General features: G+C 38.2%; 1 protein-coding gene across 1 annotated transcript; it reads left to right on the top strand.

The window, feature by feature from the left end:
- The first annotated feature begins 5,068 nt into the window (after nucleotides 1–5,068).
- Nucleotides 5,069–20,613, top strand: KIAA0408. The gene is made up of 5 exons (XM_081325851.1): nucleotides 5,069–5,736; nucleotides 8,197–8,508; nucleotides 10,621–10,700; nucleotides 11,676–12,912; nucleotides 20,358–20,613. Exons 1-5 carry the CDS (start codon nucleotides 5,599–5,601, stop codon nucleotides 20,502–20,504), a joined length of 1,914 nt encoding a protein of 637 aa, XP_081181977.1. The 5' UTR covers nucleotides 5,069–5,598; the 3' UTR covers nucleotides 20,505–20,613.
- Nucleotides 20,614–24,884: the final 4,271 nt, after the last annotated feature.

Raw genomic sequence — 24,884 nt, 5'->3', positions numbered from 1 at the left:
TTCCTCCTCCCTTCTTATATGTAGAGTTTTCTTCATATTTGCAGGAAACATATGAGGAACAGTTGCAGGAATTGGGTATGTCTAATCTAGTGAAGAGAAGGATTAGGGGTGACATGATAGCAGTGTTAATATCTAAGGGGTTGCCACAAAGAAGAGGGGTCAACCTAATTTGAAAAGCACCTGAAGCAATGGATAGAAACCAATCAAGGAGAAAAGCCACACAAAGCTAAGGAGAAATTTCCTAACAGAATAATTAACCAGCAGAACACCTTGTCTCCAGTTCACTAGAGACTTTTAAGAAGAAACTGGAAAGCCACTCATTATTCTGTTATCCTGTTAAATCAATGGATAATAAGCTACAGATCCATGGATCCTTGAATCCATTGCTTAGTCTTTGCATTTTATAGAAGTATTAAAGGAAATTTAATTGATATAAAATGTTTTGAATGGTTAATGATTGGAGCAGTCCCTGGATCTGATGGTTGGCATTTCATTGATGATTAGTTTTGTTTTGTAAGAAGAGAAAATTACAGGAGATAGATATGAGCAAAAAAGTAAAATGTATATTAGATATAAAGTATGAATAGCATTGCTAAAATAATCACTAATTCTGATAGAAGCAGTTTCCAACAATGCCTTGTTTTTCTTTTGTGAGACAAATGGAAAATAGTTTTGCCTAAACAAAACTGGCCTCAATGGAACTGCATCTACATGGAGGGAAGTGTGTAGTGGAGTGCCCCAGGGCTCTGTTCTGGGCCCAGTGTTCTTCAACATCTTCATCAACGATTTGGATGAGGGGATAGATGGGGAACTCATCAAATTTGCAGACGACACCAAGCTGGCAGGAATAGCCAACACTCCAGAAGACAGGCGTAAGATACAGAAGGATCTGGACAGACTTGAACACTGGGCGCTATCTAAAAAAATGAAATTCAATGGTGAAAAAAGTAAGGTTCTACATTTAGGCAAGAAAAACCAAATGCACAATAGTAGTAACTGTGAGAGGGATATTGGAGTCCTAGTGGACAATCACTTAAATACGAGCCAGCAGTGTGCTGCAGCTGCCAAAAAAGCCAACACAGTGCTAGGCTGCATTAACAGAGGGATAGAATCAAGATCACGTGAAGTATTAATACCACTTTACAATGTGTTCTGTTCCAGCCTACGACTGGCCCTGTTTGAATGTCAGGGACAACCCCTTTTTATAGTCAACAGGCTGGAAAAACCCAACCAAATTTATTTACAAAGAAATCAAAAGTTCAAACAAATTAAACCAAAAGTTCAAACAAGAGTTAAACAGGAATAACAGACCAGGACTCTAGCAGAAGATCTTCAAACGGTTGCCTTCAGCAACCAGCACCTCCCACACCTTCCCCTTTTATCAGCAGTCCCAAGGCGTGGCTTCTCATTGCCTTCTCCTCCTCTCACCGAGTTGCCTCATGGCCTTTCTCTGTTATACTCTGCTGGATTGCCTCCTGCTCCTAGCATCCCTGAATAGATCCAGCTGTGAATCATCTACGTCCAATACCCCATGCTCACACGGCTGAGTCTGATGAGGAACATGACGGGAGAGGCCAGGCTGAGAGTCCTGCAGTGCATCAGAGCCTCCCTCTGACACCAAAGGCTCTCCAAACCCCTCCTCCTCCTCTTCAGAATCATCAGACTCAGCTGCCGGTATCACAGGCTGACGCTGAATCACAACACAATGCCTTGGTAAGGCCACATTTGGAATACTGCATCCAGTTTGGTCACCACAATGTAAAAAAGATGTTGAGACTCTAGAAAGATTTCAGAGAAGAGCAACACAGATGATTAGGGGACTGGAGGCTAAAACATATAAGGAACGGCTGCTGGAATTGGGTATGTCTAGATTAATAAAGAGAAGGACGAGGGGGGGACATGATAGCAGTGTTCCAATATCTCAGGGGCAGCCCCTAAGAAGAGGGAGTCAAGCTATTCTCCAAAGCACCTGAAGGCAGACAAGTAGCAACGGATGGAAACTAATCAAGGAGAGAAGCAACCTAGAACTAAGGAGAAACTTCCTGACTGTTAGAACAATTAACCAGTGGAGCAACCTGCCTCCAGAAGCAGTAAATGCTCCAACATTAGAAGTTTTTAAGAAAAGAGTAGACAGCCATTTGTCTGAAATGGTATAGGGTTTCCTGCCTGAGCACGGGTTTGGACTAGATGAATTCCAAGGTCCCTTCCAACTTATTATTATTATTATTATTATTATTATTATTATTATTATTATTATTATTATTATTATTATTATTATTATTATTATTATTATTATATTTATTTATTTATTTATTTTTGTTCATCGCACAGTCAGCCAGATGTTCAGACTGGATTTGGCATTTTTGTCTACCTGTTGAGTCCTTACCAAGGACCTGGGATAGGTAGATGTGGATGTTTGATATTTATTATTATTATTGTTGTTGTTGTTGTTATAACATTAAGGAAAATGTTAACAGTAACACCTTCAAGCTAAATTCTTTAGCCTAGGTTCTTATTCTAAGATAGGAACAAATCACAGTTCACAAACTCTGCCTTGATGAAGCTCCTTAACATTGGCTGAGTGAGAGAGCAGGAACCCAAAAGGAGTAAAGTACAAAACAAAGCTCAAAAATGTTATTTATTCCAAGTCACCTATTTTCAGAGCAACCTGTGTCAGCTGTATTGGAAGATTGTTTTATTAGTTTGCTTCTCCAAGATAGAAAAGTCTTATTATATTCTCTGTTGTTATGGCTGGTCTCCGTAGTATCAGACAACCACAGATTTTGTTCCTTTGTGACAACTACCTTTTATTTTTAAAGGAATAAAAAGGAAAATACTTCAGATGGAAAGGAAATTACCGGTGATTTTATTGGCACCTGTTAGTATTTTTGTAACTGGGATTATTCAAGGCTGCCAGGAAGGATTAAGTGCATCAACATGATGAGAATTAGGGGAAACAAGGTAGCTGGCTCTCAGTAACATCTGTCAAGGCATTTTTCATTCCTGTTCACTTGATGTGGCATGCAGAATGAATGGGCCAACATAGGGAAATGGAAGTATATTCACTGGCCCCACTGTCGGCTGTAGATTTTTTGAACAAATCCTGTCATGTTGCACACGAGTGAGCTCAGCCTATAAATTTTATAGAATGTACATAAGCCAGAGAGGGACAATGGGTGTGAACTTGACTCAACCCCTGTGCATTGAACTCACATTCCTTGCTGTGTGAAGAGGACTTTGGCAAGCCACCATCTATAGGGATTAAGATGTTTTTATAAAGCGCAGGCATTTTGGATTAAATCCTAATTAAATAAATACTATCTATCTTGCAAGTTTCTTCATTATAGGACAGGCATTAAAGGTAGAACATGGATCAGCCACAGCTCACTGCCCAATTTACATTTAACAGTTGGTATCTGCAGCTTGATGAGACATTTACAAAGAAAAGGAGCTTGGTCTCACCTTGCAAGATGCTTTCCCAAATTGCTTCAAAACTGCTTAGACATATGTGTCCAATGTGGTTTTTTTTTCTTGTGCTGTAAATATGTATACATATGGGTGGACTTAGTGAAGGAGAGACTGTAACTCTGAAGTTGGCCTACTACTTTGTCCTACAAAGTTGTAGAACACTTTGTTTATGTTTCTATATATGTTTGTTTGAAGGTGGGGAAAGAGATTAACTGTGTAACTGTGTAAAGGCATATTAACAAACATGCTATTTTTATATTATAGGCTGTCTTGTCAACAATCTAAAACATAGTGGTGGGTCAGCGTCTTAAGCATTCCAAGGCCCAGCAAGGTTGGAAAGGCCTTAGTTTCAGTGCCAAATCCCTGAGGGAAAATAGAGGTTGCTCAGCAACCTTAGGGACCTTACATTATTTTGAAAGGTTGGACATCATGATCCTTAAAATGCACTGAAGTGTGAACATGTGGTTCTTATTTGCAGGAATATACCCTGTATTTTTATGTATGCTTGTCTCTTCTTAAGAAGCTGCTTAATAATATAACAGCAGAGTAATTAATTCAATGCTGGCCACATACTTTATATGGCACAGCTTTAAAAAATACTTTCCTTTTTCAAAAAGATGGTGCAAGTATTAACTAAAAATCCAGTTCTAATATTACAAAAGTCTAAAAGTTGAAAATATATTTGAGCAATGACCAAAGGGTTATTTTTTAATAGCAGTGATACATGTATACTTATTTCTGTTTCAGTATGCTGCATACTATACTATCAAAAAGTTAAACATACCTTTAGAAATTATTTATTCCATAGTCACAGTCAATTTTTTATTATCACGTTCTCTACACATTACTATATTTTTATTACATTTTTAATCTCACTTTTGTAACTGAGTTGAGCAATTCTTACAGCTTTAAAAGTGTTGTATTTCTTATTTTAATTTGTATAGCTATTCATTTTAAATATATAACTATATAACTATAAATTTATATAAATTCATATATATAACTATATAGCTATAAATATATAACTCTGGGTATATCACAATTAATATATATATATTTAAAATAAACTGCATAAATATAATATAAAACAGTATTTTAAAAGAAATAAAAGACTAGACAACAATTAAAACTGTTATGTACTGGGCTTGTGATACACCACGTGCGTTGCTGGAGCAGCTAACGGCTCTCCAGCAACCCAGACTATCTGTCTCTTGCCCTGCAATTGGCTAGCCCCAGGCGGCAAGAGTGGGTTCAAACCTATTGGCTGCCACCTAGGGGCTACACTATATATTGTGGCTGGTTGCAGCCCAAGTTTCTAGCAAGAATAATGTATGAGTTATCCTGTACTCAGCCTCGTGTAATCATTCCTGCACCCAAGAGCTCATGACTTAACAAAAACAGCTTTCCATACTTCGCAAGGTTTTCCACAATGATGATTAAAAGAAGGTCCTGTTCTACATTTTTGTACATTTTAAAAGAATTATTATGAACATCCAAAGCCACTGCATTACAAAAAACAAATAACATGTGTTACAATTATGGAGAGGAACATCTGTTCTTTTCATAGATTTATTTCCAACATAATGCTTTGGATTTTTTTTTTCATCTTGTGTCCCAACCCTGTTTCATATAACTGTAAGGATCTAGCTTTTTTTCCCTGTGCACTGGGGCATTATATGAGTCTGTTCTGTTCTGAGCTTGTGTTTTTTTATTGCAAGCTTCAACAGTATATTGATTATGTTTTTGATTCTTTGGGTTTTTTTGTATTTTGGTGTTTTATTATATTTTTAAACAGTTCTTTTGTACTCTGTCCAGAACCATCAAAATGTATTGAATGCCATCACAGGAATAGTATTCTATATTTTATAAGTAAATATATAAACGAGCAAGCAGAATTTGTAGTATACAGTGTGTAACTACCTTTAATGCAATAGTATGTTTTGGTTTTTCAGTGTTCCTTTACCCATTTTCCTCTACTCCTCTCACACACACACGCCCCAAGAAGAGAAGGTGGAACCTAAGACAAACAGAGCTTGCTTGCTCTTAATTTCATCATTCGCACTTTCCAAGAGAAACCCAGAAGAGAAGAGAGAAAAACACATCCACTTCCTCTACTGACCCAGCCACACGATGGATCTTCAGACCCAGCTAGAGAACATGACTGAGAAGAAGTGGAGCAAAGAGAAGATGGAGCTGTTGGAACGCTTTGACTGTGAAAGGAAAGAATGGGAGTGCCAGTGGAAGGTCATGCAGAAGAAAATAGAAGAGGTATTGTGGATTATTTTCAACATCAGCTACAATGTCTGAACTAATGTGGTGATACTGTTTTTTTTTAAAAGGCACCAGACTTTTGATTGCAATGGATTGATTAGCGCCATCAGCCCACCGTTTTCTAAAGTTGGGTGGTGATATTGTGATATTAGTCTTCCAATATTTTCTAGGCTCCAGTTTTTCAAAATTCTCAGCCGTGCTGATTGTTTCATTTAGGAATTATAGGCAGGATAATGAAGTTCAGGACATATATTAACTGTATCTTACTTTGAAGCATTCCTGACAAATGGTTGAAGGTACTGTGGTGAAAACCACCATGGAACAATTTTTTTTCTAATCACTCTAGGCTGTTTGTTCCATTACTAACCTGACATTACAATTTTTATTATTATTATTATTATTATTATTATTATTATTATTATTATTATTATTATTATTATTATTATTATTATTATTATTATTATTTAGATTTATATACCGCCCTTTCCCGAAGGACTCAGGGCGGTTTTCCGGATATTTAAAAGAAAATCAATACAAAAGTTAAAAACAAATTAAAAAAGATTTAAAATTTAAAAGGTTTCACTGGCTATTTTTCTATGTAAAACTATTAGTTGCAACAGAACTAACACCCAACATTCCTTACATTATTTTAACCAGATTCTGTATTTCATGTCAACCACAGTTTTTAAAACTGAAGAACAGATAAACACAGACAAAGTAGTGGATGCATTTAAAGTAACTTTTATTTATCTAGATAATGATCAGAAATTACAAAATGGTTGACAATTTCTTGGCATGCATTTTGCATGTCTTTTACTGATAACATTTTAATTATTTTCCTCCCGCATTTGCATTGTTTTATCACAAAGCAGACTTCAAGGCTAATGCTTGGGCTTAGGTATTAAGCAGAAGCAGTGGTTTGGTTAGCTTAGGATTTATTCATGTGAAGAATGACCCATTAAAATGTATGGAACTTGATAATGATGTATAGAGACCAGTTTGGTGTAGTGGTTAAGGCACTGCTACACAAGGCTAGAAACCAGGAAACCATGAATTCTAGCCCCACCATAGATATGAAGCCAGCTAGGTTATCTTGGACTAGATACATACTTTCTCAGTCTAGGGCAGGTGTGTCAAACTGGTGGCCCATGGGCTGGATGCGTCACTCCGGCTCCGCAAAGGCAAAAAACATCACAATATGTCACATGACATGATCAAGTTTGACACCTGTGGTCTAGGGCAAACCACTTTTGAAATCTGAAAACTCCAGGGACTAGTAGAGGCAATCACCAACAGTCTGTACTTGAAGGAATCAGGAGTCAAAAAGTTGTAGGGATCAAAATTAATTTCAGACATAATAATTTTAATAGGTATAATTTAAATCCTGAGTCCATTATCACTAATTTTTATGGACATTGCTTCCAAAGATAAAGAATGACCAATTTTGTTTATTAACATGTAAAAAAAATGCCTAGCCTGTAGAAGTAAGCGACATAAGATCACAACACTTTTATTCTGGTCTACTCTGCTATAATTATTAATGATATTCAGAGTCATTATTCTAGCGAACATGTCATAGCCAAGATATAAATCTGCCTAGAGTTACATAAAAGTAAGATAGGCAGTTATGTAAAACAAACAAATCGTATGTATATCACTCAGCACGCAGTTTTACCAGCCTACTGTTTTCCAGGTTTGTTTCACTCAGGACCCAGAGCAAGAATATTTTTCTTATGCTTTCATAATAAAGCACCCTGTTGAAATAATGGCTTTATCATCCCAAGTGTTAATTTATTTATTTATGGGACTTATATGCCGCCCTATCTCCCGAAGGACTCAGGGCAGCTCACAACAATAGAAATTTAGAGGTGCATTGGCCCGTAGTCTTCTCCCTTTACTGTGTTTCTTAAGAATGCCTTAGATTCACAATAAAATTTCTTACTGTAATATTTCTAGTGCTTTATCCATTGGGCATTTTGTTCACCTATGTTGGCATTTTATGAATTTCCACAGTTTTTATAATGGATGTTATTTATTTCTCCAAACCACTGTGTACCATTTCAGCACATTTATTTCCATTTGTAGCCACTGTAATTATTCCACCTTAACTGAGAAACACTTCAGTTTGAGAGCTGATCTGATATAGTATTAGGGGTATTGTTGGAGTCTGCTCAGTACTCCTTGCAGTTGGCAGAAAGCATACATTCCAATGCTATAATTTTTGAAACACAACCAAAATTTAAAGAGTTTTGGGATTTTCTTTGTTGTCTATGACAAGGAAATGTGCTGCAGCCCTTCATGTAATAGCTATTCCTTAAAAGAAAAGAAAAATTTCCAGATAGTTCAGCCAATTAATGATTTCAGATCCAGAAAAATGATATGCTTTGTTTAATCAGATGTACGTTTGATCATATGGATGATCACATATCTGTGAGAGACCTTTTGTTTCTTTTCCAGCTTTACCAGGAGGTAAAATTAAGGCGTGAAAGCAATACGAGTATCTCTGAGAATAAGCCCATTCATAATAACAAAGCAGAGCAACAGTCTTGCTCCCCCATCTTAGAATGGAGTGACCCACCAGGATTGTACAGCTGTTCGCCAGATAAAGAGAGTTTGCAAAGCAAAGCTGAAAAGGAAAGCAAGTGTGTGAAAAACAAAAGGAGAAACCGTGTTTTTGCAAAAGATCATCTCACTTTTGAAAATTCTAAGGAGTCTGAAGACTGTGTAGACTTGAAAACAACCAAGAATTACACTCAGGATCTCAATATTGTGAGTAAATGCAGTGAGTTGTCTCACTGAGGTTGAATGTTAACCAAGCTTCAACCTGTAACACTGCAATAGTTTTATTGTTGACTATTTAAATATGGCTAGCTCATCTTTTCTAAACCAGCCAGAAAGTAACAAGAGCAGGTCAGCTGACTGTCCTAACTGGAACTAAATCAATATGAAAACATGCTAACTATAGCTGCAGTACCAAAAATATCTTCCCTAAATACAGAGGTTTCTGTAACTTGTCAATCAACGATTTTCTACTCCCTTCAGTTTGTTGTTATTTTAATAGAACTTCTTAAGCAGTTGGTGGCATAATGCAGTCATTATGTTAGGTCCATGCGAAGCAGGGTTTGTAAATTTGGAAACAACCTTGTAAATGCTTCTCCTCCATCTTTTACTTTAACCTCTGGAAAAAAACGTTCACTTCATGGCATTAATCATAGTTTTTTATTACATGCCTAGTTTCTAATTTTTCTCATATTATAGTATTTTTTCCCATTTCTGTAATGATTTGTGAATTGCAAGAAAATCAACACATTCACTTTAAAAAAATTTTTAATTTGTTTAAGAAAAAGAAATATGAACTGGGAATTGAAATTGCAAAAGAACCCCCCCCCCAGACTTTATCATTGCTAAGGTAAGCTAGACTCCATCACTGTCATGCTACAAAACTCCAGTTTAGAAACCCTGATTATAGGAGGATCTGGACTTTCAATAATCACAGTTATGTCAATGATTATGCAGTAGAAAGCCAGCTAATGCTTAAAAGGAAAAAAAAGTCTCAAATAAATGGAAAAAGAGGGTATCTCCTCGTGAAGGCTTTGTGACAGCTCAAAACTGGCTCTATATATGTCTGATCAGATGATATTCATTTGATTCTTGTGCTGAATCTTTCTTTTCTGGCTTTGCCAGTTTATTTAAAACTGGAACAAAACTGGTATTCTCTTTTGCAATAGTAGAGCTTGCAGGCTACCCATTTCCTCATAAGCAGAAATCCTTGCCTCCCTTTGTTTCCTAGTTCCTGGGTTCAAGTGAGCAATTTTATTTTAAAGTAGTTGTTTAGGGGGAAAATACCCTGTGGTTGAATGGTATTAAAGAACAGAGAAGGAAGAAACTGACAGAATCAGGGGGGAAAAAGTAAAGATCTACAAATATTGAAAACAGTCTGTTTTAGTCCTAGTTGCATTTTAAAATGGCTCTAGTAGAATTATGTAAGTGTTCACAAATCCATTGTTCAGCATCTATTTCTCTCTCTGCAACAATTGTGAAAGTATTGGGAAATACTTTAGTTGCCAAACCATCTATAGAGATTATAACTTCAGATGCTTTTCTATGCAATTCCTTGACAATAACAAGGTGATGTGAGTCTGGCTTTTTTTTTAACAAGCCATCATCTCTATAACTTCCTATTGTTGCAAATTATGGGAGGTTCAGAAACCATTTGTTTTATTTTATGTTTTGCATAGACGAAGAGAAAGGAGTTTTTTATATTTTCAGGACTAGGCAGTTGAGGATTAGGACAGTTTAGGACTGCATTGTTCAGTTGGTGCTAGAGAATTAGTGGTAAGTAGTTCATGAAGTTCTTGAAATATTCCCTTTGCTTTAAAGCCGATAGCAGTGGGAGGAGTAAACACAGTGAAAGAGCGGGTCTTCCCTGTCATATGCTCTTGTGCTGTGTTGGGACCACAATTTCTAGAATTTCTAGCTAGGAGTTAGGACGTGATTTGCAAACTGCAGAATGTAATATACTAGCTTGTTTACTCATATAGGTGGTTTAACATCCAGTATATATTTTGAAGTACAATTCCCCAAATCTCTTGCTGTTTGTTTTGCTGAGCTGGTATCCAAAAATTATAAAAAGCTACTTCTGATTTATTTCAGTAACATACATCTTGCTTTTCTATAATAAGCACCAAGACAGTTCACAAGAAAATACCATAGCACAAAATCATAAACATAATAAAGACATAATTTAGTTGCTTGTCTATATTTCAGAAAAGTTGGGCATTTCCTCTAACATAGAACATGCACCTTTGAACTTATTATTATTTTACATATTCTATATAGGAACTGGATTGTAGTCAGATATTTCCATTTCTCTTTCTCAAGGCTCTTAAAGAACTTGCCAAAGTAAGTGAGGAATTGTGTACCTACCAAGAAGAAATACGTAAGAAAGCCAACCATCGAAGGTAAAATTATCAGATTTTTTTTGTTACATAAAGGTTTGCTTTTCTAATAAAAGAAGATAAAGGTACCCCGAGTCCTACTTTCTGCCTGAAATTAAGTTTCCTGAGTGAAAGCTCTCAACACTTTTGCAGGTATTCATCCCATGATAGATAGATAGATAGAGAGAGAGAGATAGAGAGAGAGAGAGAGAGAGAGAGAGAGACAGACAGACAGACAGACAGACAGACAGACAGACAGGGAAAATAATAAGGTAAAGGTTCCCCCGCACATGCGTGCTAGTCGTTTCCAACTCTAGGGGCCAGTACTCATCTCCATTTCAAAGCCAACGAGCCAGCGCTTATCCAAGGACATCTCCGTGGTCATGTGGCCGGCATGACTAGACGCCAAAGGCGCACGGAACACTGTTACCTTCCCACTGTAGTGGTCCCTATTTTTCTACTTCCATTTTTACATGCTTTCGAACTGCTAGGTTGGCAGAAGCTGGAATGAGTAACAGGCGCTCACTCTGTTACGCGGCACTCAGGATTCGACCCACCAAACTGCCGACCTTCTGATCGACAAGCTCAGCGTCCTAACCCACTGAGCCACCACGTCCCTTTGGGAAGATAATATATTTCTATAATAGTCTAGATTGATTAGAGTGTGATGGAGACCCTATCAGCAGGACTAGTTATGGTTCAAACAGCTGTGCATACTGATCAGCTGAGTTATTTAAGTAAGGAAGCATAATTAAATAAATGAAAGATAAGCATGGGATGCAAACCCAGCCCCAATGTCCCCTCCAAGAGCATCCTGAGAGACTGCCAAAAGACTTCCTGAGTGGCTTGAAAGGTACTTTTAGAAATACAGGTCAAATCATTAATTGTACTTCTTTGATATCGGGGTGGGGGGGGAATCTATGGATTTATGATGCTAACATGCTCTATTATTTTCAAAGGGGCTTGTTTGTTATTTACCTGTTTTTCTTGCCCATACAGGAAGAAAATGTTTCCTTTCCTTGGAGAATCCATTGAAAGAGGGAATGCACTGATTACTCAAGAGACAAACCAGGCATATCATAAGAGCCCACAACTGGCTTCAGTTGCCTCTGAGATGGAAAAGCAAAATAACAGAAAGAATCTGATTAGCACCAATGGGCATTTGAAGGAAATGCCATCAACTGCTTTTTCTGGGGTTGAGGAAACTAGCTTTTTGACTTGGCAAAGACAAGAAGGGCCTCCTGTTCCCCCCAGAAGCACCTCTCGGCATTTGACGAACTCTCTTGCAGATGTTTCTGAAGCATTAGCTAAGCATGCTGAGCAAAGAAATAGCTGCAAAACACAGGAACATCCAGATGGAAGTCCATTAATTTATCCAGCTGTTCCTCTGACAATGTCAGATGAATGGAAACCTCTTAGTGGGCCTACAGAAAATCAGGATCAGTACAATGACCACAAACTTCCAGCAGCAATTCTTCACAGTGTGTGGTCTTGTGATGCAAGCAAAATTGAAAATGGAGCAGAAAATGGCTCTTCCAGACAGGCTCTCCAGAAGTGCTCTTCTGATGGATATATGATGATCTCAAAACAGCATCCCAAATTTCAAAGTAATCTTTATGCTGAGGCATGTGATACACTGGAAGATTCCGGATATGAAACTGGAAAGACTCAACGCAATGAAACACTGGAAGCTAAAATTGATGAGTTCAACCGGACTGTATTTCATACAGATAAAGGTAAAAAATGTTTGCTGCAGAGCCAAACAGAGCTGCTTGGTGTTCCTAAAGCCCATTGTGGACTGCAGGACAGTCTGAACACTGGGACACAAAATGAAGAGTCGACTTGTGTTTTGAATTCCAAGCTGTCTTCAAAGAAGGAAGAAAAAGCAAACAGGCCCAGTAAAGATGTCAAAACAAAACGACAACAAAAGCAAATAAATGGAGTTTTAAGTGGCTACCAGCACATGCTACATGAACATGACTGGAGGCCAAGTAATTTGTCTGGTCGTCCACGATCAGCTGATTCAAGGTCCAACTATGGTGTTGTTGAAAAATTGCTGAAAAACTATGAAAAACAAGTGCAATCTGAGACTGAATTTACTGAGGGCAGCTGCAGAAAAATGGGTCATTATCCAGCAATCCAGACAGAGCAAGGAAAGCAGGAGCAGCAGAAGAATTCAGTGAGACACCTTGGACTATACACCAAGCATGGAAAAGAGAAGCAGAAATTTCCAGAGGTATGCTTTGAACATGACATTGGTCTACTTTTAACTTCTTTAAACTGCACATGTTATTCTTCAAGAATTTTGAAACATATCACTGAGGTTGTTAAGACTGGACTTCAGGACCTAAATCTGAATTCCAGTCATGAAGGTTCGTGCAAAACCTATGGGGGCTGATGCTGGTTGCCAAGTATCTTTTTCTGCTGCCATCCCATATCTCAAATTTACATCCAGGGTTGATGGCTTAGCACCTGTTCAGAAAATTGTCAACCTGAAATTCAGGCATGACTATTATCTTTAGATCCTTGGAGAGACACTGTCCTTGAGAAATGAATCAAGTGAGAATTCTGAGGTGTTCACTGAGCAGAGTGCCAATTTCCTCATCCTGGATTTAAGTGTGAGAAAAGGAAAGGCGTACTCTTTCCTATTAACCATCAAACTGTATAGAGGCGATTGAGTGTAATTATTTTATTGTTTTACTTTACAGGACTTATAATCCCTCCTCTCAAGTCTCAAAGAACTCTAGGCAATGTGCAAATATCAAACAAACAGAAAACTCAGAACAGTATCAAAAACAAAAATACAGAAAGCAAAGATAAAAATACACAACTCAAACACAAGACGGGAGCTCACAGTCAGCTGGGGTTCAGAAGTATAGAAATAAAGATAATGGAGGACAGATGAAAAGAAGGTTGAGAAAGTGACTTAATTGGCAGAGATCTAAGCAAGAAAGTGGTAGGAGGACACAGCAATGGAGAGGAAGGGGTAGACGGTGAACAGATGTTCCTCCAAACCTTATTTATTATATCCTCACCACAATATTATGAGGTCATGCTGAAAGAGTGGCCAACTTAAGGTCATATAGCAAATTGTGTAGCTGGGTGTTAGAAGTTAAATAGTGGATACATTTCTCATAGACAAACATGGTAAAAATCTTGCCCAGGTTTCTTTATTATTCCTCCCATGCAAAGAATTTTGACACCCAAATTCCTTAAAACTACAGCAGAGTTGTTGAACAGAGCAGAACCACACACAATCTGGGCCAGCTACATGAAGATGCAGAGTCCAATCTTAAGTGTATTTAAATAAAAATAGATCCAAGGGCCTATTTATTCTAAAGTAAATGCATAAAAATATTGTAAATAGTGCATTCGTTTATGATAAGCTGTACAATTAACTATACGCTGTCTTTCTTTGTGAATAAACTCACAAGGCTAGGCTGAAGTGATAATGCATCCCAATTAGTAATACAATATTTCATTTATCTACAGTATTAACATAACATCTGTACTGTCCCACTCTTGGCAATCTTACAGTATAAACATTAATTCAATAAAGTAATAAAAACATTAATAAAATAGACATGCTGCTCTCCCGCTAAGTTTCCAACGTCTCCAAGGGCTGCTTAACAATGAAGGTTTTTAAGAGCCCCTGTGAGTTAGAAGGGCAGGGGGCCAACTCTCTCTTGGTCCCATAGAGTTGGAGCTACAGTCAAAAAGGTCTGTCTTCTGGTCCTCGTTTCTTGCTGGACAGCTTCCTGATCAAAGCCTTTGCTTGATGACTTAATCAAGATCACGTGAAGTACTAATACCACTTTACAATGCCTTGGTAAGGCCACACCTGGAATACTGCATCCAGTTTTGGTCACCACGATGTAAAAAAGATGTCGAGACTCTAGAAAGAGTACAGAGAAGAGCAACAAAGATGATTGGGGGACTGGAGGCTAAAACATATAGGGAACGGTTGTTGGAATTGGGTATGTGTAGTTTAACGAAGAGAAGGGTGAGGGGTGACATGATAGCAGTGTTCCAATATCTCAGGGGCTACCACAAAGAAGAGGGAGTCAAGCTATTCTCCAAAGCAGCACCTGAAAGCAGGACAAGAAGCAACGGATGGAAACTAGTCAAGGAGAGAAGCAACCTAGAACTAAGGAGAAACTTCCTGACAGTTAGAACAATTAACCAGTAGAACAACCTGCCTCCAGAAGTGGTGAATGCTCCAACACTGGAAGTTTTTAAGAAGAGACTGGCCAGCCACTTGTCTGAAATGGTGTAGGGTTTCCTGCCTGAGCAGGGGGTTGGACTAGATGACCTCCAAGGTCCCTTCCAACTTATTATTATTATTATATACCAGACAAACTAATTTTGGGACAGATAGTCCTTGAGGTAGCCAACTCCCATTGGGCATTGTCCTATAGATCAATATCCCAGTTGAAAGGGCTTTCTGACCTACTCCATTAATCTTCCTACTCTTACATTGAAGTCAGTTGGATGGACTCAAAGGTGTGTCCCATGCACAGGGGCAAGAGGAGGGTGATTGTGGTCACCAGCTCATGTATCACTGGATCAAGATATAGCAGGATCTAGGGGTGAACTGAGTGCTAAAAGGACTTGATAAATAATAGTAATCAACCAATATTACAGAGAAATAGAGTGAACTGGCCTTTTTGATCAAGAATGCAAATGCAGCATTTGGAAAAGTTAGTTATCATGAAGTAAGAGGTCATGAAGGGAAGGAAGTATTGTTTCTTTCCTGTAAAAAGAGGGCAACAGATCATTCAGGCCAATATTCTTTCCCTCAGCTGGCACATATTTATTTTTATTTAATGTTTATTTAAATTGCAGTTCTGCTATTTACATACCTCTGAGGAGAAATTACGGTGACCTTAAAATATAATCAGTACAGAGAGAAGTGCAGAAGTTAAAAGAAGTGTCTGCTAAAACACAATTCTGCCTAAACTCAGGGACATTTTTTGCTTATATGAAACGGGAAACAGCCTCTTAGGGCAGAACTGCCACTTTCAAACAGCTGGATGCTTAAAACTGAGCAAAGCTGAGAAGTATTTCATGCACAGTCAACTCTTTGGGAATGATCTACTACTACTAAAGTATACAGTGAAGGAAAAAAAGTATTTGATCCCCTGCTGATTTTGTAAGTTTGTCCACTGACAAAGAAATGATCAGTCTGTAATTTTAATGGTATTTTAACAGTGAGAGACAGAATAACAAAAAAAATATATCCAGAAAAACGCATTTCATAAAAGTTATAAATTGATTTGCATTTTAAGGAGTGAAATAAATATTTGATCCCCTATCAATCAGCAAGATTTCTGGCTCCCAGGTGTCGTTTATACAAGTAATGAGCTGAGATTAGGTGCACTCTCTTAAAGGGAATGCTCCTAATTTCAGTTTGTTACCTGTATAAAAGACACCTGTCCACAGAAGCAATCAATCAGATTCCAAACTCTCCACCATGGCCAAGACCAAAGAACTGTCCAAGGATGTCAGGGACAAGATTGTAGGCTGGAATGGGCTACAAGACTATCACCAAGCAGCTTGGTGAGAAGGTGACAACAGTTGGTACGATTATTCACAAATGGAAGAAACGCAAAATAACTGTCAATCTCCCTCTGTCTGGGGCTCCATGCAAGATCTCACCTCATGGAGTTTCAATGATCATGAAAATGGTGAGGAATCAGCCCAGAACTATATGGGAGGATCTTGTCAATGATCTCAAGGCAGCTGGGACCATAGTCGTCAAGAAAACAATTGGTATAACACACTATGCCGTGAAGGACTGAAATCCTGCAGCACCCGCAAGGTCCCCCTGCTCAAGAAAGCACATGTGTAGGCCCGTCTGAAGTTTGCCAATGAACATCTGAATGATTCAGAGAACTGGGTGAAAGTGTTGTGGTCAGATGAGCCCAAAATCAAGCTCTTTGGCATCAACTCAATTCATTGTGTTAGGAGGAGGAAGAATGCTGCCTGTGACCCCAAGAACACCATCTCCACCGTCAAACATGGAAGTGGAAACATTATGCTTCGGGGCATTTTTCTGCTAAGGAGAGAGGACAACTTCACTGCATCAAAGGGGCGAAGGACAGGGCCATGTACCGTCAAATCTTGGGTGAGAACCTCCTTCCCTCAACCCGGGAATGGAAAATGGGTCATGGATGGGTATTCCAGCATGGCAATGACCCAAAACCCATGGCCAAGGCAACAAAGGAGTGGTTCAAGAAGAAGCATATTAAGGTCCTAGAGCGGCCTAACCAGTCTCCAGACCTTAATCCCATAGAAAATATGTGGAGGGAACTGAAGGTTCGAGCTGCCAAACATCATCCTCGTAACCTTAATGACTTGGAGAGGATCTGCAAAGAGGAGTGGGACAAAACCCCTCCTGAGATGTGGGCAAACCTGGTGGCCAACTACAAGAAACATCTGACCTCGGATTGCCAGCAAAGGTTTTGCCACCAAGTACTAAGTCATGTTTTGCAAAGGGGTCAAATACTTATTTCACTCCTTAAAATGCAAGTCAATTAACATTTTTTATGAAGTGCATTTTTCTGGAGGTTTTTTTTTTGTTATTCTGTCTCTCACTGTTAAAATAAACCTACCATTAAAATTATAGACTGATCATTTCTTTGTCAGTGGGCAAACATACAAAATCAGCAGGGGATCAAATACATGTTTCCCTCACTGTTGGTAGACAAATGTTTCTGCTTTGCTTGCTCTAAAAGTGGGTGGGAGCCAGGTTCACTTTGGGAGTTTCAGGGCTTTTTGGCAGAAGAAATGATCCCTTAAACAGAGGCATGACTATGGCACACACATTTCCCCCTTAAAACTCAAACTGCCCCAGATGTAGGAAATAAGCTCTGAGGGCCACAGAAAGGATGCAAGCAAGTCATAGAAAGCTTCCAGACTGCACCTTTGGGACTTCTGCTTGTGGATCTAGACTGCATCTTTGGGACTTCTGGTTGTGGATCTAGGCAGCCAGCAAAAAATAAGCATACAACAAAGCCAGAATCCTTCAGGGCGCAAGCAGCATGCTATTCTAATTATTTTCCTCAGATCCTCCACAGCTGATAAATACAGACAACTGTTTGGAATGTAAGCAAAAGCTAGGTTCTTGCTCCCTTTTTTCATAGGTCTGCATGCTATTCTAATTATTTTCCTCAGATCCTCCACAGCTGATAAATACAGACAACTGTTTGGAATGTAAGCAAAAGCTAGGTTCTTGCTCCCTTTTTTCATAGGTCTGCTGTAAAAAAATGATGTCGATCTACCATTCTGTAGGAATTCAACTGAAAAAAAATAGTAATTAGGGTTTTTTTAAAACTTATTCTAACTGTATGTACCCCACTATTCCAAGACGATAACATAGTCTTGATTAAGGCCAGAATTAACTGTATTTATGTTGTTATAAATTGCTGTGGCATCGTTCTTTTTTTTTTTTAGCAATATCCTCAAATTGTTAGAAAACAATATGGTAATGGCTTTGCCACTTTCTCCTTAGAAGCAGGACAAAAATGGGACAGTGGCACTAATACTTTTAGAATAGACAACCCTTTTGGTATAACTAGCCTATATAATATAATGAAAAATGTAGTATTTGTGCATCTAGGGAAATGGGGTTTTGTGGCAAAAATACAAGATACCCTGATTATATGGTTGGATGCTTGATTACTCTGTCAAACCGCTGAACTGAGTGGGATCTTCTGAGGTAGGGAGCTGCCAGCTCAGTTGTATTGAAACAGTGATGATAATTACAAATGGAGAGAAACCCAAACATTTCTAAATTGCCTGTAAATAACCTTTGTAATATACATACAGTTATTTAGTGATTCCATGACTAACGTGTCATGGATACATACCTGGAACCTTCAAGAAAATATGTACAAACTCCTTGGATTGGCAGTACGTTCAATATATAAACCTATTAGCAGGGCCAGCTTTAGACTAAGGTTAATCAGGCATTGACCTAGGACAGGGATAGGCAACCTTGGCTGGCTCAGGAATTCTGGGAGTTGAAGTCCACGAGTCATAAAAGAGCCAAGTTTGCCTACCCCCCTGATCTGGGACACCAAAACTTAGAGGGCATCAACGCTGCCCATCATTCCAAATTATTTTAAATATTCACATTTCTGCATTGGTGGGAGATGACACCATCGATCAATGTAGCTTAGGGGCAGCATAATACCCTAAGGTGGAAAAAAAAAGTACAAGCTGAACTAAAGAGTCGCGTTTAATGGATTTTAATGGTTCTTTTGGGGCTTGAAACATTCTGGAAGACATTACTGAGAGACACAGAGAAGCAGTGGGTGAATGTAATACTTTAAAGGGAAAAAAATCTCTATCAAACTAAGGTGGAGTTCTGGTGACATCTTTGCAACAACATAAAAAAGTGGTTTGCCTGAAATTGTTTTTGTTCTCTTTCATCCAGATATTAATCAGGGCTGATCCTATTACCTTTTCAAGATGAACCAATGTTGAACTATTACTCAGGTCTATAATTCTTTATCTGCACTAAATTCTATCTCATGCATTTTTCCTTGGAAGAAGAGAGGAAGAGAATAAGAATACACACAGAATATTTAATGTTCTTACCTGAGGCAAATCTTTTAAATTAAAATTGAGCTAGTATTGTGTCTCAAAGGTGCTTTTTCAAAATGCAACTGGACTGTTTTTCCTTGAAGCCATTTCGCTTCTCATCCAAGAAGCTTCTTGAATAAGAAGCGAAATGTCTTCAAGGAAAAAACAAAGTCTAATTGCCTTTTGAAAAAGCATGTTTGGGACAACCATGATCTGGATTACTGAGAATCTCCATAGACAGTATGTGTGTTTCAACATAACATACAGATTTAACTCAAGTAAAGCCAGATGTAGAAATATTTGCATAATTTGAATTGAAGCTATTTAAGGGGAGGTTACAACTGCAAAACTCAGTCTCCCTGTTTGTATGGATGAAAAAGGCTGTAAGTCAGGGGTGTCAAACTGCCAGCCTGTGGGGCCAGTTGCATCATGCAGAGGCTGTGCCCACCCCAGCTCCAGCAATGCAAAAACAGTCAACACATCGCGACATGACATGTGACACAGCGAGTTTGATACCCGTGCTGTAAGTGGATGCACACGTGGATATTTTGTCATGACTTTTTATCTGTAATATACTTAAATACAACAAAAGCAATATCAGGAAGTCTTCAAAGATCCTAATGGATAATGCACAGACAAGTTGCCATTTAATTCTTCAGTACCTTATCTTTTTTTCCCCCAGGAGGGTGCATAAATTGTTTATGCATTTAAGATCCTGAGTACATGTTGACAGGGGACTTGCACACATAACAGAGTCATCAAAAGGCCATTTACTTTGTAGCTTGGCTCATTCTACAAGTTGGCGGTGCAAAGAGAGGGTAATTTGCTTTCATTCTAAATTAAAGCCACTTAGGCATTTTGTATCTTACTTACATGTCACATATTTCTTTGACATGTGCAAGAGTTCTTTGGTCATTACATCTGTACATTACTATGTAAATGGTAAATACATTCTCCAGGTCTTTTAATAGCTTGAGGCCACCTGTTGCAAAGCTGACCACGTTCACCATGCCATTCTCTTCAGATTCCTTGGATGCTTTTGAAGGGTTTTGTTTGGAGGTCTTAACCCAAGCAGACACATTTGTGTTATAGGTATCTGTGGCAGCCAAGCAGTCAAATGACAAGGCATTTTTGCGGCCAGCTCGCCCAGCAAACCGACGCTTACCTTCCAGATGGGCTTCCAGGTCTCCGTCAGCACCACCAGCAATGAGAAGAACACTTTTGAATGAAATTGCTTGAGACATTTCAGTGGGTCTGAACCTACTTGTGGATTCAGGAGTGATGTGAAAGTCCTGTGTTTTTTAAAATGCTCTTTTCCATATTCATAACCAGAACTAGTTCTGTGCAACGCTACATTGGTCAATAATAACCATCTTTTTGACTTTGATGAAAAACTCTTTGGATTCTTTGATCATTCTTACTGTCTTCAGTGTTTTATCAGTTACATTAGGATTCCCTTTTCCCTGACTGTGTGGATAAACTTATACTACTTTTTCTTTGAATATCATGTCATTATTCATCTCCTTTATCTGTTTTTAATTTAAATTGAGTGCTGTACATTCTGACTTCTCCCACAAAGGGCAGGAAGAAATGCCATGTGCATGATCATGTCATGTTAGATGCATGTGTTGAAATAGCAAATGCATTTAGTTTGTAACACTATAGAAAAGATTATTGCCATACCAAGATGCTACATATAGTCAGGCATTTTCCAATGTTTGAGATTTGTTTCAAGGTTTGCTTGAATGAATGAATGAATATATCAATATAGTCCCTGGGAGAATGAATAAGAAGAGACCTGCTGGATTATGTAAAAGCTCATCTAGTCCAACATGCTATGTCTCCCAGGGACCAATATATCCCAGGGAAAAATATATCCCTGCCAATACTTACATTCTGTATATCTTTTATAAGCTTTACAGGTCTAGTATTTAATATAAAAAAATCTAACATGCATTTTTTGAAAAATGCATGCTAACAGATAGAAAGTACTTGCAATGATGTCATAGAAGCTAAATGGACTGGTTTTTCGTTCATGCTTCATGTCGTTCATGCTTCATGTGTTCCTTTTAATCTTCCATGCTTGAAATGTTGCAATGCTACTAACATTTTTTTCCAATTCAAAGCATCTACTTATAACTATTAGCTTTTCTGAATGTACAAGCTTTTCTAAAAAGAACTTCTATTATTTCATTCAGTATTATATGGCTCAGAAACTAGACTAAGATAATAGCATAAGAAGAAACTTGTTGGATTGTGCCTAATGCCCATCCTGTCCCCGGGACCAACCATATGCAGTAGGACACAAAGCGGAAAGCCTCTTTTTTCCACCTCTAGTAGCTAGTATTTCAGGTAGTCTTTTTTTAGACTTGAAGATAACAGGCAGTAGTTCTTGACAGCCATGGTAAGCTTATTTGATCAGCAGCATGGGTTGAGTCTGGAGAAAGAAGGAGGCAGATATCTACTCAGCATCTCAAGAGCAAAGCTAAACTTATCAAGAGAGACAGATCTTTCCGTGCAACTTATCCCTTGTCCTGATATGACCACAGTGCCAGCTGCACCCAGGGATAGATAAATGTGCATTGTAACAATGTCTAGACATGCAAATGGATAAATTAATAGCATGGAGACAAGCTTTACAAATGGATTTGTGATTGCATGATGGCTCATGTAGTTTTTTAATTCCACGTATTAGCCTTTTCCTCTATTTGCCTCAGTGTGAGAGCATACGAAGGATAGGAGGAAGAGTCATCGACAAGGAAACAGCCACACAATCAGGTCTGTGAGCCTGGGCTAAAAAACAAAACAAAACACACAATGTGAGACAGTCTCTATGACAAGCTTCTTCCTGGTTCACCCAGATGAAACGAGCAAAGGGGAAGCACATTCAGATTTGCAAGATTCTGTTACTATAAAAAGTAGTCTTGATCTATATGATATTGGTTTCATAGGCTGGTCTATCTTGTAGGGCTGACACCCAATATGTTTTAAAGGAGTAGTGAAGTCACATACAGAATTGACATTTAAGGTTTTCCTGGATCAGGATTCTTCATATGGATTCAGTTACTTTTTTTATTTGATTACCTACCTGCACTTAGAGAGACTGGTCTTTAGTAAAGCAAAGTTAAAGCATGGAAGTAGGTAGATAAGCAACGTTATAGCTGTCTGCCATGAAACTGCTTTTTTGGACTTGTACTCGGCAGAGACGGTAGCTGCCAGCTTACCATGGCTGATCTAGAAAAGGCTAAATAGAGCCAGCCCTGGTGAGTACTTGGATGAAAGCTACCCAGAAATCCCAGAGCTCTATATTAGACTGAGAAGTCCAAAACAACTATTTCAGAACAAATCAATGGCAAAACCTTCTAATCTGTTTGCCAAGCAAGCAAAACGATCTATGTCTACGTAGCTGACAGAGGTTGAGCTTGGTTTAAGGAAGGCTTTATTTTACTGAACTTCAGATGGCCAAGGCAACCGCGTAATTCTGCTCTCTTGACTGATAGAAATGACTGTCAGTGATGAGTTCACTTGATTTTGGCACAAGCTTGTCGGAGTGTGTAAATATTGCATCAAGATGGGATTGCTGTGGTGCCAGAAATCCTAGACGAATGCCATTACAGGCATGTATTTCCCTTAATCTATCCCTGTGTTGTTGGCTGTTGACATGCTATGTATGTAGCCTGGTTTATTTCTCTTACCAGCAACTGAATGAAATATCAATTCTGCAAAGCTGCCTTATTGAAAGTTATTAAAAAAGCTTCTTCCTCATTAGGTGTCCATCCAATCATGAATGGCAATTACCTGGCTGAGCTAGAACAAAGAGGCAATTCTGTTGTATCAGCTTGGTCTTTAATGTCTCATTCGCCACTTCACATCATAAAAAGTAGCATTTTAGGCCATAACATCTCTGACATATCTATCTAAGGGGTCTGTTCTTAGGAAAGGAAAGAGAGACCCTTCAGTTGCTTTTGTGAAGTAATCATGATACCTTGGAGAAAATGGCTGTATTTTTCAAACAGCAATTATATTATCTTTGCCTTATCATAAGACCCAGACAGAATTGCTTGGCATGTATAATGCAGTAATTAATTTTATAGAACCTGTTCACAGCAATCCGTATATTGTACCTGGTGTGCAACTCTGTGTCAATGATTCATTCCCATCTTTTATGATATTGCTATTCATAGTGAATACCAACATGGTGGCCTAGCTGTTAAGATGCTGGGCAGGTTGGCAGTTAAGACCCAAGTACCACATGATGGGGTGAGCTGCCATTACTTTCCCCAGCTCCTGCCCACCTCGCAGTTCAAAACCATATAAATACAGGTAGATAAATAGTTACCACTTCTAGTGACTAGATGCACAAGTTGTGTTATTCTTCAGGGGAAAATTGAAATTCTAAGGATGTGGACATTCTGCCAATTTCTATAATTCCTAAGTTATTTTTTAATTGTGTAACTGCATAGAAATACTGTATATTTGGGTGTTTTTGTTCTCTTACAAATTATTGTTTATTTGTATGCTGGCAAAATAACAAAGGTTATTGTAGCAATGTAGAAAATACAGAATGCTTTCCACCAATGGGTTTCCTTTTCTTATCTTTCTGATATAGCTTACTGGTATAAGAAGCCCCCTCATTCACTGGCCCAAAAAAGTGCCACCAGGGTCCCTCACAATGAATGGGAAAGATAATTTTTGAAACAACCTCTGCATTTCCAAGTCAAATCTACACTACTGCAATTTAGCAGCTTTAGAAAGTGTCAGATGTTCACCACAGAATTTTTGCCACATACACATTCCGTTGTCAAATCCTGAACAATAAAAGATGAAAATATGTTCAGAGCCTAGAACAGCTTGTTAATCTGGGCATCCACAAATGTTGTTGGGGATAGTAGCTACAACTGTTGTTTTTTATTGCAAATAAGCAAACTCACTCTGCTCATTTGTCAAAAATATGGAAATTAGTTGAATATAGTTTTGGATTTGCTCATCAAAATCACAGTGACTTGTTTAGAAATCAGATCTGATTTCTTGTTTACCCGATTCCATTATTTATCAAAAATCAGAACAAAACTGAATTTTGTTTTATTGTTAGCATTGGGAGTTATTGGCAGTCTATATTTTTGGTGACATTATTCTTTCTTTTCCACTTTTTCTAGCTTCAGATTACAAATGAAACTCTTAGCAACCTTTATTTGCTATTGTAATATTAGGTGGGAATTGCCTGAAGCCTTATATAGTACTATAATCCTAGTCTGAATCCTTCTAGTCAACTTTAGGATCCCTCTTAAAAACAGCCTAGCCTGATTTTCTCCACTTATATAAGAAGTGGATTTCTGCTTTGATGGATCTTCTATTACTGTACCCCACCACACATATTGAGGCAATCATATTGTAGCCATAACTAGACTTTTCATGAAAATTCACGGTTGCAAAAATGTGACCACACTCTTCCAACATTGCAGGGAACAGAAACTTAGGAAAAGAAGATATTGTTCAGAAACATGGACCTGGAATGTTTGTGTGTGTCTGCGTGGTGCCAGGGTACAAAGTACAGTGATACCTCAGTACTCATTGCTTTTCAATTTTGTGGAAAGGAGATGGGGATTGTTGTTTCTAGAA

This window comes from Vipera berus, assembly GCF_964194415.1.
Source record: "Vipera berus genome assembly, chromosome: 1".
Classification (NCBI taxonomy): Eukaryota; Metazoa; Chordata; class Lepidosauria; order Squamata; family Viperidae; genus Vipera; species Vipera berus.
Note: the sequence above shows the minus strand (reverse complement) of the source record. Positions and strands in the feature narration are given on the sequence as shown.

Bases quoted from the DNA above. Each gene is read 5' to 3' on its own strand.
- KIAA0408 (XM_081325851.1), top strand. From the start codon at position 5,599: ATGGATCTTCAGACCCAGCTAGAGAACATGACTGAGAAGAAGTGGAGC. The intron at 8,509-10,620 runs GTGAGTAAATGC...CTCTTTCTCAAG, and splicing joins ACACTCAGGATCTCAATATT to GCTCTTAAAGAACTTGCCAA. The intron at 12,913-20,357 runs GTATGCTTTGAA...TTTGTGTTATAG, and splicing joins AGAAGCAGAAATTTCCAGAG to GTATCTGTGGCAGCCAAGCA.